The sequence below is a fragment of the Cheilinus undulatus genome, linkage group 14 (genome assembly GCF_018320785.1).
Source record: "Cheilinus undulatus linkage group 14, ASM1832078v1, whole genome shotgun sequence".
In the NCBI taxonomy this organism is placed as follows: domain Eukaryota; kingdom Metazoa; phylum Chordata; class Actinopteri; order Labriformes; family Labridae; genus Cheilinus; species Cheilinus undulatus.
Window position 1 is genome coordinate 25,375,757 of NC_054878.1, and position 20,959 is coordinate 25,396,715.

A 20,959-nucleotide genomic window follows, 5' to 3' on the forward strand; every position below is an offset into this window, starting at 1 on the left:
TGTGTCATTACAGATTACATACTCGTACAAGCAACTGGCATTAATCTAAGTATAAAACTTGTGATGCAAGAGCAGCTCCATATCACCAAGTCAGATACTGAGCACTGGATAGAGTGGTGTAAAGCACACCAACACTGGACTGTGGAGCAACAAATCACGCTTCTTTGTTTGGCAGTCAGATGGGTTAGTCTTAGTAATGTGGATGCCTTGAGAACATTACCTGTCTGACTGCAAAAATGTGAAGTTTGGTGGAGGAGGGATAATGGTATGGGGCTGTTTTTCAGGGTTTGGGCTAAGCATCTTATCTCCAATGAAGGTCAGTCTTAATGCTTCAGCATACCAAGACATTTTGGATAATGCAATGCTTCCAACTTTGCAGCAACAGTCTGTGGAAGGCCCTTTTTTCATTCCGACATGATTGTACCCCTGTGTGAAAAGCAAGGACTCTAAAGGCATGGTTTGTTGAGTTATTGTAGTAGAACTTGACTGACCCCCACAGATCCCTGACCTCAACCACATCATGCACTTTTGGGATGAAAAGGAACAGATTGGATGAGGCCTTCTCATCCAACATCAGTGTCCGACCTCATAAATGCTCTACAGAATGAATGGGCACAAATTCCCACAAAGACACTCAAAAATCTTGTGGAAAGCTTTCCAAGAAGAGTGGAGGTTTTTATAGCTGCAAAACTCCATATTAAAGAATATGTATTTGAATACAATGTCGCTATAGTCTCTGTTGGTGTGATGGTCAGGTGGCTGAATACTTTTGGGCATATAGTGTATATGGACAGGTGGTCAAGACTTAACATGTCCTTATTGGTGAAAACAACAACAGGGACCAAAAGTGTCAGCTTTATCAAGCTTTAAAGATGCTGACAGCTTTACAATTTAGCCCGGAGGAAGATATTCCCATTTTTGCACTCAGCCTCAAGTGGCCACTTGGTGCATTACACTTTTTAACACTAGCTCTAGCTTAGTCTCTGAGCACTGAGGTTGCTGGTTTGGCAGACTGTGTGACGTGAGCAGTTCAGGGGCCTTTTAAAGCCTCTTCAAGTGCATTTTTTGTTGTTTTGGGGGGTCACTGCAGGACTCATTGCTTCGGATCAAACTAACCAAGCAATGTGCAACAGAGAGAGACAATTTTCTACCCTCAGTGAACTTGTTTCGGCCGCTAGTTTCAGTAGGGGTCATTCAAGGTTCTCTTCCATTCTCGTTGAAAACTGATAGAAAAGGCTGCCCTCTTCATATCCACTACACACCAATAACAGTCCCCTTGAAGATAATGTGAGCTGCATTTGAGTGTGGTGTGTTTGACAGACTGATAACTGGCTTACTTAGTTGAAACACAAGTGCTCATCACAAATGTATTTAAATGAAACAATTTCATATCAGTAAACGGCAAAGTGAAGACGTCATTGTCCTGATGATGAACCAGAACCGGGTCAGAAGAGGCTCTGAAATCCAAGGCTTTATAAATGTTTCATATAATTTCCTCAAAAATAAAGCCACGACATTTCAAAACATTAAACAATTTGTCCATCAGCATCAATTAACACAGGCAGTGTGAACAAAGCAGGCAGAGAGACAGTGCAGACGGCCGTGGCTGAGAGTGTGTGTCGCTTGTCTAGACGCTGAGCGAGATCCTTCCCGTCATTGTTGTTTGGCATTGAGAGGCTGCAAAACAGGAAATAATATCTGAGGGAAAACACACAGCTTTGAACATTAGAAAGTCAAAGACATGAGCTGCGCTTGAACATCAGTTCACTTTAAAGGATACTTCAATTTTAATATGAGTGTAAAGGTTAAATTAACTTCTTCTAATGAGGTCATGTTTTTTTAACCTAAAGCTCCTGGTGATTTTTAAGAAACATAGAAAGAAACTGTAGAGACCTCAAGAGATGATTTTTCATGTCAGTAAGAAAGAGTTAATACTTATATTCAATGATAACATCAGATACTCCATTCATTTTCAATCTCTTTGAAAAGCTTTGATTGAATTTATAACTTTTAATTACCCTCAGTGATTCAATTCACATGTCCTCACTTTAGGGAATAGCTGACTGTTTCTCTTTATGGTCTCTTGTGCCACCTGCTGGACACACTTTCTAGTTCAGCCTTTAGCCAGCCAGTAGGTGATAAAAGGGGAACTGACATGGAGAAACCAGGGTTGGAATTTAACTTTAACATCTACCTGCCACAAATATTTTTATCATCCATTCCATTTCAACAAGCAAATTTATTTCATGGAGTATAATGTAAAATTAAAGACCTATAGTGTTCAAGTTAAAGGCTATTTATTTAATATTAATAATAACGATGATAATAATAATAAATAAAAGTAAGGTAAAAGATACAAAAAGCAGTAGCAACAAATTAAAACTGACTATTTAGAAAAATAAAAGAGGATTAAAAATTGGATAAATATGAAAAAGACTTGGAACATGGAAATAAAACCCAATTCACAAGAAGGCTTTCTGGTAAAGAAATGTTTTTAAAAGGGATTTGCACTGGATGGTAGGGGACAATAGCTCAGATATATATTCAGGGGCCAGACCATGAAGTGCTTTAAAGCTGTAAAGATTTAAAACTGTTACCTAAAGCATAACAGTAATCCAGCTGTGAAGGGATAAAAACATGAATAAAAGCTTGTGTGTCATCAAACGACTGATCTTATTCCAGCAATATTTCTAAGGTGACAATAGCAGGACTGGATGATTTTGTTTGTGTTTTTCAAATGTGCGGCTGCTGTCAAAAATTATTCCAAGGTTTCTGAAATATGGTTTCACTGAGAACTGAGGGAGGACTTTATAATAGGATGAAATTTATCTGGGCCTGTGACTGAAATTTCTGTTTTGTCAGGGTTTAGTTCTAAAACATTTGCAGATATTAAGTTTGAAATCAGACTGTTTGTATGGTCAGAAATAAAACTGTAGCCTATGTCATCAGCATAACAATGGAATGAAATATTGTGTCTCCGTATAACATATATAATGAAATTATGGTCTTAAAATTGAACCCTGTGAGACTTCACAATTGGCTCTAGAGTGAGGGGGACCATTATCACCAATAGACACAAAAAACCTTCCTATTAAATGAATATGAATGAAACCCATTAGAGCTGTCCCTGATAAACCAGCCTAGTTCTGCAGCCTTTGAATCATAATTCTGTGGTCATGTGTGGTATTAAAACAAGGACAGAATTAGCCATTCTAAAAAGATCATTTGTCCCCTTAATAAGCACAGTCTCAGTGCTATGATTTTCTCTTAAACCTGATTGGAACTTCACAAAACTGTCATTTTGTGTTAGTACTTCAAGTAATTGCTTAGAGACAATCTTTTCATGATTCCTTTGAAGTAAAAGGTAGTTTAGAAATCGGCCTGTAACTGCTGCAGTCAGATGGGTCAAGGCAGGTTTTTAAATAAGTGGCTGGGCACAGGCTGTTTTCAGGTATTGTGGAGCACTGGCAGATTATAAGGAACTCATAATTATTTTTGGTAACCCAGGAGCTCTCACATCCATAACTTCCATAAAAATACAATTAGGAGGAAGAACATCAGTTGGGCTTGTTGAGCACTTTAACTGTGCAACAGTAGCTATCGGATCATTTTTAAAAAACAAGCATAAAACTAGGTAAAATAGCATTGGAAGAACAATAAAGCCAAACTGTCGCTTATTTTAAACTGTTTATTTTTTTTTTAATCAGTTTGTCCTGTGCTGGACTATGCAACGTTTGCTGTGTTTCCTAAATTCATTTGAAGTTTTAGACTTGCAGTAAATCATATTTTTTTTAATGTGTTTTTTGTAGTCTCACGCCAAAATTCTGAATAAGCCATTGAAGTACACTGCCCCACATCTTTGTTTAACTGAAATGACCGCCAAGTGAACAATTAATTTATTTCACAAATTTTGATGAATGAGAAATGTGTAATGTCTTTGGCGATTAGACTCCATTGGTAGTGATGCCACGGCAGGAATAGGATACCACCGCATGGAGTCTAGCCACTGGTGGTGGTGGTGATGAGGGATGCAGGATCAGACAAGGAGTAGACTTCTGGGAAGCTGGACCTGGACAAATGAGGTGGTTTGGAGTTGACTGAAGTATGCATAATGACAAAGACCTATGAAGATCTGGACTAGATGCTGACAAACTGAGTGGAGGTGGCTGGGGTGGAGGAGGGTTGCAGTATCCACACTGAGATGACAGGGTTGACTGTGGAAGAGGGCAACAGATTTAAAATATGACAGGTGCGTGGCGATTGGTCAAACAAGGTTGTGGCAGAATCTGATTAGCTTTGTACTTAAGAGAGTGATGCCCAAAATCAGCTGATCACCAGGGCTGGAAGGGAGAAAGAATGGAAGAAGGGAGAGATATGAAGGAGTGGTGACGAATGAGGAAAAAACTGAGCCCTGGATGTGTCACCCTTAGAGGAGCCACAGGAGGGCGTCAACGTGCCAATAAGCTTCTCTGTCAATGTACTGACTATTTATTGTTGTCTCTGACATTTCCTGTTGTTTGTGAATGTATGAATGGTCTGTGTAGACTGCAAAAATGAAATTGCTCCTTAGAATGAATGAAGTTGTCTGAATCAGAGCTCCATGATAATGCAAAGAAATATTCTGAAAAACACAGTTAGAAAACTGGAAAGTTTGACTTCTATTTCTGGCTTTTAAATAAAAAGAAAGAGTAATACTACAGATGTGGTTATTATTGTCAGTTTATGTCTTTAATAAGCATTTTGTAGTTGTCAAAATGTCCACATTTTGCTCTGAATAACTAATTCCTTAGTCAACAACCTGTATTCAGGGGATACATCGCTTAACAAATAGCAGTTCACACTTTCTGAGGGGTAAGGGTTATGGTCACATACCTAGTGGCTGATTTCATCGTTATGCTGACAAAGGATTGTTCTCTGAGGCTTGAAACCATCCACAGCTCCAGCTCTTTGCCTGATGGTGTCAAGTTTTTTGAAAGTTAATGACGACCATCAACAGGCTTCATAAGTCTCCAAATGAGTTTTAATATGTTTATATGTCAAAAAATATGCCTTATCAAAGGCCACTGGAATTAAAAAATAATAATGATGCAAGGATGCTAGTTGTTCTGGAGCTCCTGCAGTATGAAACACTTCCCGGACTTGTTAAGAGTTTAAAAAATAGTCACAGCCCCCTCTCGGCTGCCTTCGTTGGTCACGTGACTACACGTCACATTTGTCCCTGCTAGTTAGCGTTGGTGCTTGAAAACAAGTAGCTGCTTTTGTAACTTTTATACTTGAATAGAAACCCAATAATGGAGATAGGAACAGAGATCAGCAAGAAAATAAGAGTAAGTAAAACTGAGGCCTGGTTCTGGGTGAATTGCTTAAGAAATAAGGCTAATTCAAGGTTGCTTTAGCGAAGACGTTGCTAGCTAGCATTAGCTTGTGGAGTTGCATTTTACTGTTGAGCAGAATGGTGACAGGGTTTCTGTTTACAAGGCTGAGGAGGGGGTCTGCTGCATTGTTACGCTTTACCCATTGAGCTGGTTTATAGATGTGTTCACGTCTGTTTAATTTCACGACATCTTTTGTAATCTGTTTAAGTCGGCACAAGACTCTTGGTTACACGGTAAATGAATGGTGCTCGTGTCGATAAGATGCTGTGATTATTCGTTACACCTGATGATGATATTTGAACTGTTTTGTCCGATTTCAGGCTGCTATCAAGGGCAAGCTTCAAGAACTTGGTGCATATATAGGTAAGTGAATTCAAATGTTGATGTAACAGTAGCTTCATAGTCATTAATTCTAACATTGCATGCTTTATGTAATACCTGTCTTTGCTGATTTAGATGAAGAGCTACCTGACTACATCATGGTGATGGTAGCAAACAAGAAAACCTCCCAACAGATGGCTGATGATCTTTCCCTTTTTCTTGGAAATAACACGATTAAATTCACAGCCTGGTACGTCCTTTAAACTGCAACTATGTACATTTCCTGTCAAATATTTTCTCATAGTGTTTATTTTCTGTGTATAAGTGTATAAATACACTGCTTATACTTAACACAGTCAATCTCTACTCCACTATCTTCTCTAGCTATAACATGTTACTGCTGACTGATTTCAGGTTACAAGGTGTCCTTGAGAAGTTAAGAACTGTTGCAGTCGGTAAGTGTTACTGAACACTTTTTTTAATTTCTATTTTTTATAACCTTATGAATGAGTTGCCCTTTTGTACCTGCCAGATGCATGTGACCTGTGCTTTTTACTGTGGCTCACAAAATGATTTCTTCTTCCCACAATTGTTCTCTTGGTTGCTGCAGAACCTGCATCCCTCAGGCATCAGCTTCAGTCGGACAGCGGTGCTGTGGCCGGGAGAAGCCACTCATCTGTTAGTGAAGACAGCAGAGCAGAGGAGTTAAAGGTGCTAACGGTGTCCAGCTCACGCTCTGATCGGACTGATGCACGCGTGTCCAGCTCCGCTCACGAAAGCAGGTGTGATGCTAGTAAATACCACACATCTATCAAACAATTACCACCGTCTGTCCCAGTACCATGGCTAAAAAATAGAAATCCTATGTACTAAATATTGGGTCTTTTTTTTTCAAATTCCAAAATAATGCAAGCAAATTCACACACTGTCTAAACTGTGTAAATCCATGCACAAATACTATACAGGCTGAAAGATTAAAAATGTGTTTGCATGGTTTATAAAGCTCTGGTTCCTTTCAGTACTAAATATCATTAATGTAATGGTGATTGTAATGTTCATAGCACATGGTTATCAAAAAGTATCAAAGTATTACCTTTTTTGACAACTTTGGTGCCTGATCCAAAGCAAGAATTAATTTCATTGGCAATTAATACTGTCATTCAATCTTTACATTTCTTAAAATAAGTCTTTTAATGTTCATTTTCAGGAGGGGCGCATTGGAGAAGGGTTCCTCTCGTCTGACATCCACTGTTAAGCCCCTCATGGAGCTGCTTCCCTCCGAGGCTGTGATTGATATCAAACCAGAAATGGATGATGACCTCATTGCTGAAGACCTGGTAGAAATAGCCACAAACCATGGCAGAACACGAGTTGCAGCTGATAGACCCACAGCTGAAATCTACAGACCTGGTCAGAGCAGGTTTACATCAATTAGCTCTGCTGAGGCGTTACGACACACAGATGGTTCCTCCCATGCTCGGCAACAGGATGCCAGAGGAAGTAGAACATCAAGAACCGGATCCAGTAAGGTAGAGTCATTTGATTAGTGTATTGTTGATCCTCTTCTAAAGAAAGGATTTGCTTTAGTCACATACTTTTTGCATAATGCTTTCTTGTGATGCTCAATGTCCCTGGACAAATTCATGAAAATTTAGGGTCATTAAATAGTTTATCTATCTATCTATCTATATCTATCTATCTATATTTTTTTTTCTTTTCCAGGAGGAGTTATCACGGAAGCGAAAGGCACCAGTAGCAAGTTCAGTGGTGCGAGTGAACCGAGCTGCAGATGAGGACAGTGACGATGTGGAAGAGGATGATGCCAGCTATGCAGGAAGAGGCCTGTCCAGTAGAGTTTCCCTACCCTCCAAACCAGAACGCAAGTCAGTATTCAGACCTAATTGACAGACTGAAACATTATAAAGTGTAAAGAGTAAAAATGGAGGGACTCCAGGGACTCAAAAATGTTGGTTCTTTCTGTTGTTTCAGACCTACTCTCCCCCCAGCTAAGCAAGCCAACAGAAACTTGATACTGAAGGCCATCTCTGAGGCTCAGGACTCTATCACCAAAACTACAGCCTTCCCCACCAGTATGTCTATCTGACTTATTAGAATTATTTTGGCTACTTTAATTAAAAATGATGGTTAAAACAACTGAAAATTACCATCTTTATTCCTTCAACCAGTACCACAGAGGCAGACTGTCCCTGTTGCCCCTCGCACTCGCTTAGCCAGCAATGAGGAGATGAGTGCAGCCATCCAGCTGGTTCAGGAGCACCTCCACAGCCTGGCTCCTAGGGTTCAGACCTACGCCTCCACTGAGCCACCTCAAACCAGACCACCTGGTATGTGAAGAGTAAAGTTACAGTGCTACACAGAGCAGAGTACTACTTTAAGTAACCTGCCATCATAATGTCTAAAAACATTAGATTGCTGACAATTTTGAGTGAAATTTTATACAGGTATGGCATTCTTCTGTATTATCTGGATCTTCTGACCTGAAATATTTACCAGTGAGACTTAAATAATCCACAACAGTGTTTCCCACACATGGTCTATGCCATAGAAGGCTGCCCCAGTATTTTTACGGCCGTCCAAATATAGATACAGGAATTCTGCAGGGCTAAAATAGTACATAAACTTGAGAGCTCTTTAAGTCCACAAGCTTGTAAACATATTGAATGTATTGTGTGAACTTGTACAGATAAACCCTGGAAAAAAAATTGAAAATAAAACAAATGAGAGGCCACAATCCTAATCCTAATGTTACAGAAAGGCTCATTCAGGTACATAAAAGGATCACAGTGCAAGAAAAGATGTGTTTGATGCTTGATGGTGCCTTGCATTAAAAGGCAAATATTTTGATATTTGATGATTTTGACTAACAGGATGCTGGCAAAGATAAAGACATACAGTGCTTAGAAGAAGTATTTACCCCCCTGGAATGTTTACCCTTTCATTGTTTTTATATATCAGTCAAGGTCAATATAATTTAGATGTTTTTTTTTTTTTGTTTTTTTTTTTTTATTTTTTTACAAAAAAATACTAAAAAGTCTTAAATGCCAAAGTGGAAAAAAGTTTTCTATGAAGTAATGTCAATTAATTAAAAATATGTTGTGTAAAATAATTGCATAAATAATCACCCCATTAAGGTCTGTATTTAGTAGATGCACCTTCCGCTGCAATCACAGAAATGTCTGTGATGAAAGGTCTCAAACAGGCTTGACACATCTGGACACTGCAATTTTACTCCATTCTTCTTTGCAAAACTGCTCAAGCTCTATCAGGCTGCTTGGGGGTTTGGGTGTGAACAGCCCTATTCAAGTCCAGCCACAAATTCTCTGTTGGATTGAGGTCTGGGCTTTGACTCAGCCACTCCAGAATGTTCATCTTGTTGTCTTTAAACCATTTCTGTGTCACTGTATGCTTCAGGTCATTGTCTTGCGGGAAAATAAATCTTCTCCCAAGCCGTAGTTCTCTTACAGACTGATTAACATTGTCCTCCAGCATTTTCCTATATTTTGCCCCATTCATTTTATCCTCTACCTTTACAAGCCTTCTAGGGCTGACTGACCAGAAGTATCCCCACAGCATTATGCTGCCTCCACCATTCCTCACAGTGGGGATGGTGTGTTTGTGGTGATTCACAGCATCTGATCAGATGGCCAAAAAGTAACATTTTGGTCTCATCAGACTGAAAAACTTTCTTCCACATGCCTTTTGGGCAAACTTCAAGTTTTAGTGTGGCATTTTTTCTACAGTGTCTTTCTCTTTGCCATTCTCCCATAAAGCTTTGACTTGTGAAGAATCTGGACAACAGTTGTATGCAGAGTCTCTCCCATCTCAGCTGCTGAAGCTTGTTCAGAGTTGTCATAGGTGTCTTGGTGGCCTCTCTCACTAGTCTCCTTGCACAGTCACTCAGTTTGTGAGGACGGCCTGATCTAGGCAGATTTACACATGTGCCATATTCCCTCATTTTTTGATGATAGGTTTAACTGGACTGTTGGGCATGTTCAGTGACTTGGATTTTTTTTTTTTTGTATCCATCCCCTGACTTATACTTTTCAATAACATTTTCTCTGAGTTGCTCAGAGTGTTCCTTTTTCTTTATGGTGTAATGGTAGCCAGGAATAATGATTGACCAGTGACTGGACCTTCCGGGCACAAGTGTCCTATACTGCGTCACTTGAGGCACATTCACTGTACTCAGGTGATCCCCTTTTCACTAATCATGAGACTTCTAGCCCCAGTTGGCTGGACCAGTGTGTGCATGCATCATTTTCTTATACCCTGCTTCCCATGATATTTGATTTGATTTTTCAGAGATCTTGAGAAATTAACACATTATCAAGAGAAAACCAGCATTGTTATCCCAAGATAATGAGCTAAATGAGTAAAAAATCTCGAGAAGAAAACCAAAATGTCCTTGTCACAGCAAGATGGAGCAAAATAAATATATGGATCTATGTCTCTATACATCAATGGCTTTCTTTCTTGTCTTTTCTGGGCATGCAATAGTGACCCACAAAAAAGCTTCATTACCAACTTTTAGGTCCCGTCCGTGTAGAACCAATGGCTAGATCGTTGTGCAGCTGTAAAGAGATCAAAGGAGAAACTTCTCATTTTATTTTTAGAGACCTTGCAATTGTTTTTGGAATTGCTTTTAGAGTAGCAAATCATTGCACACAAAACCATAAGTGGATGCTATCTTATATCTTGTTTTGTTTATCTTTTTTGATATATATTTTTTTAATTTAATATTTTTGGAATTCTAGCTCCAGCAAGATCTTTAGCATCACGCCTCCAGTTGGACTTAGCAGAGAGAAACGAAAGAGCGGAGCAGAGTGAGTATGGTGAGTCTTTTAGGCTTAATTTATCCTTTCATCAGATCCTTTTAAAAATCTAAAACAAGCAAACCCTCAATCAACTCAGACAACTTAAGTTAAGCTGCATTTGTTAAGTTCCCTCTCATAGCTTTAGGGATCCATCAAATTTGGATTTTTATGTGTATACGATGTACCTTTAGGTGTTGGGGTTGCTGCAGACAGTGGGGCGAAGCCATTTGACACCCGCTCCTTCATAATGAGTCAACCAAGGCTTCAAGAACCGGCAGCTACAAGCCAGCAGCATCTCCTAGTCAGAGAGGATGTCCAGTCTATGTTACCACGCACTGTCCAGACCAGGTATAAACATACATTACAAAACTGTACTGTCACATCTGTGTGTGCCATTTTTGATTTGTTAATCTCTTTATCTCTCATCCAGCAAAGATATTGCAGACTCATCCAGTCCAAAGTTCATTGTAACGTTAGATGGCGTACCCAGCCCGATGGGGAATTTTGCAGACTCCGAGATGGACCTGGATGAAGTGAGACCGCCTGCTAAAGTCACAGAGGGATCCTTTAATATGAACAGGGAGCCCAAAGTCAGTGTGCTTCACAGACTACAGGGAGTAGTCACATCAGCTGAAGGTGATACTTGACTCCATTTTGAAGTCACATTTCAAACAGTGTTGCAAAGTGTGTAAGAAAAAGGTTGTGTGGTTACTATTAGTAAGGGCTTTGTATCTCTTAAATCACATTTACATCTGTTCTCTGGACAGATGATATAATTGACATGGAAATTGGAGAAGATGATGCCATCCCTGTAAAGAAACAGAAGGTGTTGGAGCGCTGCAAGTACTGGCCAGTTTGTAAAAGTGGAGACGAGTGTTTGTACCATCACCCTACAGCACAGTGCAAGTGAGTGTGTTAGTCTTTCTCTTCATCTCTCAGCAGCAACTAAATCATGACTGACTTTTGCATGTTTTGTTTCTTTTGCAGGACTTTTCCTAGCTGCAAGTTTGGGGATAAATGCCTGTTTGTCCATCCTAATTGTAAATATGACGCCAGGTGTACCAAGCCTGATTGTCCTTTCACCCATGTCAGCCGCAGAAGCACAGCTGGTCCTCCTCCAAGGCCAGGTACTCTCTCATTATTACCTTGCCATAAAGCAGATGGATTGGTCAGAATACATGACTGTCTTCAGGCAGACTCATGCTGCAAAGCTGAAAGCTTGTTCCTGGTCAGAGAATAACTGGATCACTTGGCATAGGTTGAGTATAAGGAGGCAGTATCTACAGACAAGGTTTAGTTGTACTGCAAGCCTGTAAACAATGGTGGCTGGTAAAGAGGTTAGCATGGATGCAGCTAAAGCACATGCAAAGTGAAATATTTCAAGTCTTATTTTTAACCTTGATGATTAGGGCTTACAGCTCACAAAAATAAAAAACACCACCTAAAAAAATCTTAAATATTGTCTAAAAGTGTAATTTGCAATGGTTTTCTGAGCTTTTATTCTCTCACTCTGGTTCAGTACACACAGCCACAATCATAAAGAAGACTGCTGACTTTACAAATGTCCAGAGGACGATCATTGACACCCTCCACAAAGGGGGTAAACCACAGAAGATCACTGCTGAAAGGGCAGGATGTTCTCACAGTGCTGTTTCAACGCAGATTCATGGAAAGTTGATTGGCAGGTAGAAGTGTGGTAAGAAAAGATGCACAAGCAGCAGGGATGAGCTCAGCCTTCAGAGGGTATTCAAACAAAGAAGAATTAAGAAATTAGAGGAGCTTTACAATGAGTTTATTGAGGCTGGACTCAGTGGATCAAGAGCCACAACACACAGATTTGTCTAGGAAATGGGCTATAAGTATTCCTAGTGTCCAGCCACTCCTGAACCACAGATGTCATCAAAGTTTTACCAGGGCAAGGGAGAAAAATATCTGGACCGTTGCTCAGTGGTCCAAAGTCATATTTTGAGATGAAAGTCAATTTTGTATTTCATTTGGAAATCAAGGTCTCAGAGTCTGGAGATCACATGAAAAAAGATCACAGTGGCACAAAATCTAAGGTGCTTGAAGTCCAGTGTTTTCAGTTTCCACAGTCAGTGATTATTTGAGCTGCCATTTTAACTGCTGCTGTTTGTTCCACTGTGCTTTATCAAGTCCAGAGTCAACACTGTCAGCCGTCTACCAGGATTTTAGAGCACTTAATGCTTCCACCTGCTGAGAAGTTTTATGGAGATGCTGACTTCCTTTTCCTGCAGGACTTGGCACCTGTCCACAGTGAAGCCAAAACCACCAGAAACTTGTTGGCTGACCATGGTTTTACTGTGTTTGACTGGCCAACCAACTGGCCTGACCCTGAACCCCATAGAGAATCTCTGGAGAAATGATGTCAAGAGAGAGATGAAAGACACCAGACTCAACAGTAAAGATAAGCTGAAGGCTTCTATCAGGGCAGCCTGGGCTTCATAACAACCCAGCAGTACCACAGACTGATTGGCTCCATGCCAAGTCCCATAGGTGCAATTATTTGTGCAAAGGGAGCTCCAACCAACTATTGAGTGGACTTAATTTTTAAGAATATTGACATTTTTGTATTCTAAATCATTTTATTGGTGTTTTGTGATATTCTAATATTTTAGAGAGGGGATTTTTTTTTGTGAGCTGTAAGTTGTAATCAGCAAGATTAAAACAAAAAAGTCTGGAAATATTTCACTTTGTATATGAAGAATCCAAAATTCATGGAAGTTTCATTATTTTTATTTTAATAACTGTAAAACATTGATCTTTTTTATTATATTCTAATTTACTGAGAAGCACTAGTACATATTGTATGCCTTATTTACCACCCCCATTGGTTCCTTTGATGTGAACAAGGCTGAGTTAAAGTGTAAGAGGCTTCCATGAATACAGTCAATCTATAAAACATCCTACGCAGTTAGCTGTGGATATTGTGATGTAAAGATCTTCCATTCTGCAGCTCCAACATTTCTTTGTTTTACAGCAGCAGCAGCAGCACAGCCAGTGCAAACTACAACAGTGTGTCGCTTCTTCCCAGACTGCAAGAAGATGGACTGTCCATTTTATCACCCCAAGGTAAAACCATTAAAACAAAGCATAAAAAGGGCTTTTGACAGTTTCAGTTAAGGTTGAAAGGGAATGGGTTAATTTGAATGTTGGTCATTTATTTGTACAGCACCCTCGTGTTGATACAGAGTGCTGTCTGACATTTTGTATCTTTCTCCTTCAGCCTTGTCGCTTTGCAACACAGTGTAAAAGAGCCGGCTGTACTTTCTACCACCCAAGCATATCCGTGCCACCAAGACACGCTCTGAAGTGGACAAAAGCACAAAGCAGGTAAAACCGATATCAGAATGTCATTTAAAATTTTTGTATGGTTGAAATTTGAAGCTTAAATAAAAGTGTAACTTGAATAAAACTTATGTAACTTAACTTAAATAAAATCTTAAATTAAAGTGCCACCTGCACAATATTCTGTGTAACCACTTAAATTAAAGTCAGGGGATTCATGAGAGTGGGCAGCCATTAAAAATTAAAAAAAAAACTTAAATAAGATGTATCATTTAAGTAAGTCATCATTATCTTTCTCTAGGCACATGATGGAGTGATCATGCAAATAGCATTGTAGTGTATGAAGTATTGTGAGTGTACACAGGAAGGTTGAAGTGTCACTTATAAAGAAATACAGCTTCATTGTTTTGTTGCTTGGGTCAATCAATGTTCATCTTTGTCTCTCACAGCTAACAAAGTTCCTGAATGAAATTGGATCAAGGGCAACAATGTGAAACTATGGAAGATGTTCTGTAAAGCCGTCACTTTTAATGTTTCATCCTCTTTTGTTTTGTGTCAAAGCATTTTTAAGAAAACGTTTTTTTGTGTTACACTGCTGTGTTTTTGCTGATGCTCTCAGAATATTAAATGCTTTACAAAAAACTTGATGTTCATGTAATTTGATCATCTCTTTTTTAACAATCCTTGCTCACATAGATGCAACTTTGATGCTGTCAACCACATGCAGCAGCTTATGGTATATAAAAGATGTATTTTATTAGATTAATCAATCATCAATTGAGCTTTTTAACCATAAAATGATGAAGTATGCAGATGAAACCATTTTCTGGGTGTCTGTTGTAATAACACTGACTTCTATTTTTTATGTCAATATGTTGTTTACATTATTACTAATAAAAACAATATAATCTGTTTAGCTTCATTTCCACACCATGTGAAAAGATGGTGAAGGTGTCATAGGGCAGCTATAAAATGGCTGTTCTTTCAGTGCTATGGGAGGGCGCTTCAGTGCCTTATTTCTTACCAACTTTATTACAAGTAACAGTGGATAATCTTTACCAAAGAAGTGATACAGCTGCCCTTCAACTACCTGCCGCAAATACACTCAATGCCATTTACCCACTGAGAAAAACAAACAACCTGTATGAGTCTATGACGTTTTAATTATTTCAACCGTATTTTTTTACATCAAACTTCCAATATACTGAAAATCTGATGGTCCTTGTATGAATCACCAGGAATAAATGCAGATTCTGAGCACATCACACACTCATAGTGTGGAAAGCAGGGGGTAAATGTATCTATTTTGTTGCCCTAAACATGAAAAATCATACTGCAAAAGTAACTGTTTCTCTGTCATTTTAAATAAGACAGTAAAATAAGTAGTAGGCTATTTCAAAACAAAGCTGAGTTAACAACAGGCTCACTGAGACAGAAGCTGTTGATGACATGTTTATGTATGAATATAGCCTATAGTATAAACACAAATGAGTCTTATTCGAGGACAGCTATGGATCTGTTTGTTGATTCATTTATATCAATAGTTTCTGATAAGAGTGTTCTAGATGAACGGAGAGAAAACACCAGAGAACCTTTTGGTGGTTGAAGTTTACCTTCAAGCACAGGACTTCAGAAGTTTTGAGTGTAGTTGTTGTAGTGTGATGTTTGGTCCAGGTGGAGGCGGTGTAGGACAGCAGAGTCGAGGGTGTTCTGGAGTAGTTGATGTCGAGGTGAAGATGAAAAATAAGACGTAAAGCTGGAGTTTGATGTTAGTGTGTGGTGTGTTTCTTGTGTATATTGAGTGAGGCGTTGGTATTGTGTGTAAAAAGACTGGGTTTCGCTGTATTACTCAGGCTGCGCTACAGCGTCTATTCACAGGCGCGATCCCACTACTGAGCGGCACGGGGGCTTTGACCTGCTCCGTTTCCGACCTGGGCCGGTGCACCCCTCCTTAGACGACCTGGTGGTCCCGGGCTCCCCCAGGAGCACCATATCGATACCGAACTTAGTGCGGACACCCGATCGACATAGTCCGCTGCAGCTCAGAGCTCCTGAGCTCAAACGATCCGCCAGCCTCAGCCTCCCGGTAGCTTGGATTACAGGCGCGCGCCACCGCACCCGGCGAGAGATGGAAGCGCTCATAGGACTTTTGAGTTGAACTGGAATTACGTCACTGCAGAAGGCGAATACTTTAGCGGCATCTAGCGGGAGGAGAACAAACTGCAGCTGCGGAGATGAAGGCTGATTCTACACTGCTTGTCAAAGCATTGACTGATGTGACGTCACCTTAACACCAACCACAACTAGTCTACTAAACTAGGAGACAAATCCTATTATGATTTCCTTCTCTAAGTGGGATTCATACCCATCAAATTAGTTCTATTTTTTTTCTTATTCTGTTTGTAAAGAATGATCTGTTTGACACAATAACATGAAACTATGAAGGCAAAAAAGATATTCCCCAAAAATCAGAAAGTGTTCTTTAGGTTTTACTCTTGGTTTTATTTGCTGGATACAAAAATTTGTTGTTTTTTATAGCAGCTACAAAACAGCTGTTTGATACTATTTCGTTTATCACATAAAATGACAAAACACTAATTCAGTCAGTACACTATCATTAGCAAATAGAGCTTCTTCACATGAGACACTCTGATTAACTGATTAACTAACAGGAGTTGGATAAATCATTTCATATAACAGTGAGCTCTCAAAAATGTCAAGCCAATAAACAGGGACAGTTTTAGTACTTTAAAGGCTCCAGGCAAAGACCAGGATCAGGCCCTTACCCATTTAACTAAAACCCCAGTCAGCAAATTCAATATTTTGATATATCTATTTTTAGGTAAGAGAGCCTGAGAAATGCAAGACATAGTATACCCAAACCTTTATACACTGCCTGGCCAAAAAAAAAAAAAGTTGCCACATAGGTACTAAGCAAATAGGTACGAGCCTCCTGTTGGATAATTACTGCATGGGCAATTATCTTTCAGCTGGCAACAAGTTATTTAACCCCAGCTGATGCAATGAATAACTTCTCATTTCTTAAACAACCATGTTGAAAGACACATCCTATGGCTGTGGAAAAGATCAGTCTGTTTAAGAAGGGTCTCTGGAGGAATGGACTAAGTTCATGTGGTCTGATGAGTCCAGGTTTACCCTGTTCCAGAGTGATGGGTGCATCAGGATAAGAAGAGAGGCAGGTTAAATAACGCACCCATCATGCCTAACGCCTACTGTACAAGCCTGTGGGAGCAGTGCTATGATTTAGGGTTGCTGCAGTTGGTCAGGTCTAGGTTCAGCAACATTATGTGCCCAAAGAATGAGGTCAGCAAACTACCTGAATATATTGAATGACCAGGTTATTTCATCAATGGATTTTTTCTTCCCTAATGGCACGGGAATATTCCAAGATGACAATGCCAGAATTCATCAGGCTCAAATTGGGAAAGAGTGGTTCAGGGAGCATGAGACATCATTTTCACACATGGATTGGCCACCACAGAGTCCAGACCTTAACCCCTTTGAGAATCTTTGGGATGTGCTAGAGAAGGCTTTGCGCAGTGATCAGACTCTCCCATCATCAATACAAGATCTTGGTGAAAAATTAATGCAACATTGGATGGAAATAAATCTTGTGACATTGCAGAAGCTTATTGAAACAATGCCACAGCAAATGCCTGCTGTAATGAAAGCTAAAGGCAGTCCAAGAAATATTAGAGTGTGTGACCTTTTTTTGGTGGCAACTTTTTTTTTGGCCAGGCAGTGTATAATACCATAATGCCCTACAGTTTAGCTCATAACTCAAACTCAACTAATCTTTATATTTAAACATGTCTCATCTCCAGGTCAGGTGTAACTTAAGAGAACAAAACTAACACTCAGTATGGGTGCAAAATCAGTTCTTCTGCCAAAAAACATATACTGTATTTTCATCAGGGCAGTCAACAGATAAAAGTTTTTCATAGGTAAATTTCATAACTTTTGTCATTAGTTGTGATTAATTATCCTTTTTTATTGCCTTTTAACTGTGTGTGTCTTTTTAGATTTTTCTGTTCTTAAACTAAGGGTAATTGACTTCCTGATTGAACACTGGCCTGCTTTGATTTGGAGATGTTCACTGGACTTCTGTATTGTGCTGAAGTCATGTCATGACTGAGTGCGTACGTCTGTTGCGTGTTAACTTGATTCACTTTGCTATTTGATCCTTCAAACTTGTCAGTTGGCTGTAATTTTTTTTTACAGAATTATTTGAGTGACATTAGTGTCAAACGTGCAATGATCATATGTTGCTTAAAAAGCTTGTGTCATGACACAAATCAGTGCTTCTTCTAATCTCTTTTTTGTTGTTCCATTTTAATGTTTGAATGAGTCGTCATTACAAAAACCCAAGGTTCATCTCTGACTAGAATGCAAACAAGATACATCTCAAGCAAAATAAATAAGAACAATCATACTAAATCTTACTTTTTCTTTTATGGTTGGACATTACACGACGCATTAATCCACCAGTTCACTGATTTAACATGTCTATATGGATCTACATATCGTCATTGAATGGAATTGTGATATCTGCCGCACTATTCTCTCCCAGCTGCTGATTTATTGTGCATTATTTTTCTGAAAACCTTAAAATATGACAGGGAATTAATGAGGCACACTAAGAGAAGTGAAAAATAAAGATATCATAATTCGCTAGTTGTGGTTATTGTTGACTGTGACCCTGAACAGGCCTACATTCACGTCTCTGCACTGTAGGGTTTGATGAACCTTCAAACAAACTGACAGATAAATAATCAGCAAATGAATGAACTGATCAAATCAGGTGATATCACGTTTCTGTTCCCATGATCACTCTGGAACCAGTCTTCATTTCTGCAGCTGCAGTTTTAATTTACGCGGTTGGAACACGCCACGGACGTGCCCCCTCACTCATGACGTCACTTTAGCTCAATTCAAAACTCCTGTGGACACCTTTCACTCTCGCCGGGTGCGGTGGCGCGCGCCTGTAATCCAAGCTACCGGGAGGCTGAGGCTGGCGGATCGTTTGAGCTCAGGAGCTCTGAGCTGCAGCGGACTATGTCGATCGGGTGTCCGCACTAAGTTCGGTATCGATATGGTGCTCCTGGGGGAGGCCGGGACCACCAGGTCGTCTAAGGAGGGGTGCACCGGCCCAGGTCGGAAACGGAGCAGGTCAAAGCCCCCGTGCCGCTCAGTAGTGGGATCGCGCCTGTGAATAGACGCTGTAGTGCAGCCTGAGTAATACAGCGAGACCCAGTCTTTTTACACACAATATCAACACCTCACTCAATATACACAAGAAACACATCACACACTAACATCAAACTCCAGCTTCACTTCTTATTTTTCATCTTCACCTCGACATCAACTACTCCAAAACACCCTCGACTCTGCTGTCCTACACCGCCTCCACCTGGACCAAACATCACACTACAACAGCCATACTCAACACTTGTATCCTACAGATGAAGGTAAACTTACGCCTTTTTTTTTTTTTTAAGAAGGTAACAACTGCGCACCGCAGGACGGCGGAGACGGATCATCCAACTCGGCCCCAAAGATCCATCACAACAAAACTACTCCAGCAAACTATTGATACGTATGAGAGAAATAACAGAAACAACACGAGCCTCTGATAAAACTCGAGTGTGTTTATGTTCATACATCAACATGCAGTAACAGTCTAGATTTCTTGTTTTTCTATCATAACTACTACTTCTACTACTACTACTGTTTTTTTTTTTTTGAGATGTGATATTTGATACTTATCATATCAATACCAGTGCCATTGAACCAGGTCTGACTGTGTTAAACACAACTGTGTGGTTCTGCTCAAGCCTCATAAAAGGCCTAGAAATAAACCATAAACGCTTTCTTGTGAGTTATATCACATCTTACACATAATTTCATATTTAATTCTTGATCGTGTTGATGTGTAAATATATAAACATATATGAGTTTTATTGGAGGACAGCTATGCTTCTGTTTGTTAATTCATAACAGTTTAGGAATGTTCAAGGTGAATGGATAGGAAATATCAGAGAACTTTGTGGTGGTTAAAATGTACCCCCAAGCAGAGGACGTGGTATGTAGAATGTGGTTGTAGTGTGATGTTTGGTCCAGGTGGAGGCGGTGTAGGACAGCAGAGTCGAGGGTGTTTTGGAGTAGTTGATGTCGAGGTGAAGATGAAAAATAAGAAGTGAAGCTGGAGTTTGATGTTAGTGTGTGATGTGTTTCTTGTGTGTAGTGAGTGAGGTGTTGATATTGTGTGTAAAAAGACTGGGTCTCGCTGTATTACTCAGGCTGCACTACAGCGTCTATTCACAGGCGCGATCCCACTACTGAGCGGCACGGGGGCTTTGACCTGCTCCGTTTCCGACCTGGGCCGGTGCACCCCTCCTTAGACGACCTGGTGGTCCCGGGCTCCCCCAGGAGCACCATATCGATACCGAACTTAGGGCGGACACCCGATCGACATAGTCCGCTGCAGCTCAGAGCTCCTGAGCTCAAACGATCCGCCAGCCTCAGCCTCCCGGTAGCTTGGATTACAGGCGCGCGCCACCGCACCCGGCGAGAGTGAAAGGTGTCCACAGGAGTTTTGAATTGAGCTAAAGTGACGTCATGAGTGAGGGGGCACGTCTGTGGCGTGTTCCAACCGCGTAAATTAAAACTGCAGCTGCAGAAATGAAGACGGACTTTCTGACTGATCACTGGAACAGAAACGTGATATCACCTGATTTGATCAGTTCATTCATTTGCTGGTTATTTATCTGTCAGTTTGTTTTGAAGGTTCATCAAACCCTACAGTGCAGAGACGTGAATGTAGGCCTGTTCAGGGTCACAGTCAACAATAACCACAACTAGCGAATTATGATATCTTTATTTTTCACTTCTTCAAGTGAAAGTTTAATTAATCAAAACCGAAATCAAATCACAATATGCCCTTATTACTACAGTAATACAAAAACTAAAGATACTTTTACTAGTGTTTTCACAGGTATTTGGTAATACAGTGTCTTTTTAAAACTTTTTTTTTATCACAAATCAAATTGTAAAAATAATTGGACTAACACTTAGAAAACCTTTTTTTCTTCTGTATTCTAA

General features: G+C 39.9%; 1 protein-coding gene across 2 annotated transcripts; it reads left to right on the forward strand.

Annotated features, from left to right (window-relative positions):
* The first annotated feature begins 5,188 nt into the window (after positions 1 to 5,188).
* On the forward strand, positions 5,189 to 14,749 carry zc3h14 (zinc finger CCCH-type containing 14). Of its 2 annotated transcripts, none has more exons than XM_041806092.1 (17): positions 5,189 to 5,327; positions 5,696 to 5,738; positions 5,832 to 5,946; positions 6,111 to 6,151; positions 6,307 to 6,478; positions 6,904 to 7,225; positions 7,419 to 7,579; positions 7,686 to 7,786; positions 7,883 to 8,041; positions 10,472 to 10,549; positions 10,723 to 10,879; positions 10,962 to 11,167; positions 11,299 to 11,437; positions 11,519 to 11,658; positions 13,530 to 13,621; positions 13,776 to 13,882; positions 14,287 to 14,749. In XM_041806092.1, exons 1-17 carry the CDS (start codon positions 5,292 to 5,294, stop codon positions 14,288 to 14,290), a joined length of 2,073 nt encoding a protein of 690 aa, XP_041662026.1. In that variant the 5' UTR covers positions 5,189 to 5,291; the 3' UTR covers positions 14,291 to 14,749. The 2 variants fall into 2 exon arrangements, with proteins under 2 accessions (XP_041662026.1, XP_041662027.1); XM_041806093.1 differs by having other exon boundaries at positions 13,533 to 13,621.
* The last annotated feature ends 6,210 nt before the right edge of the window (positions 14,750 to 20,959 follow it).

Bases quoted from the DNA above. Each gene is read 5' to 3' on its own strand.
- zc3h14 (XM_041806092.1), top strand. From the start codon at position 5,292: ATGGAGATAGGAACAGAGATCAGCAAGAAAATAAGA. The intron at 5,328-5,695 runs GTAAGTAAAACT...GTCCGATTTCAG, and splicing joins AGATCAGCAAGAAAATAAGA to GCTGCTATCAAGGGCAAGCT. The intron at 5,947-6,110 runs GTACGTCCTTTA...GACTGATTTCAG, and splicing joins ACGATTAAATTCACAGCCTG to GTTACAAGGTGTCCTTGAGA.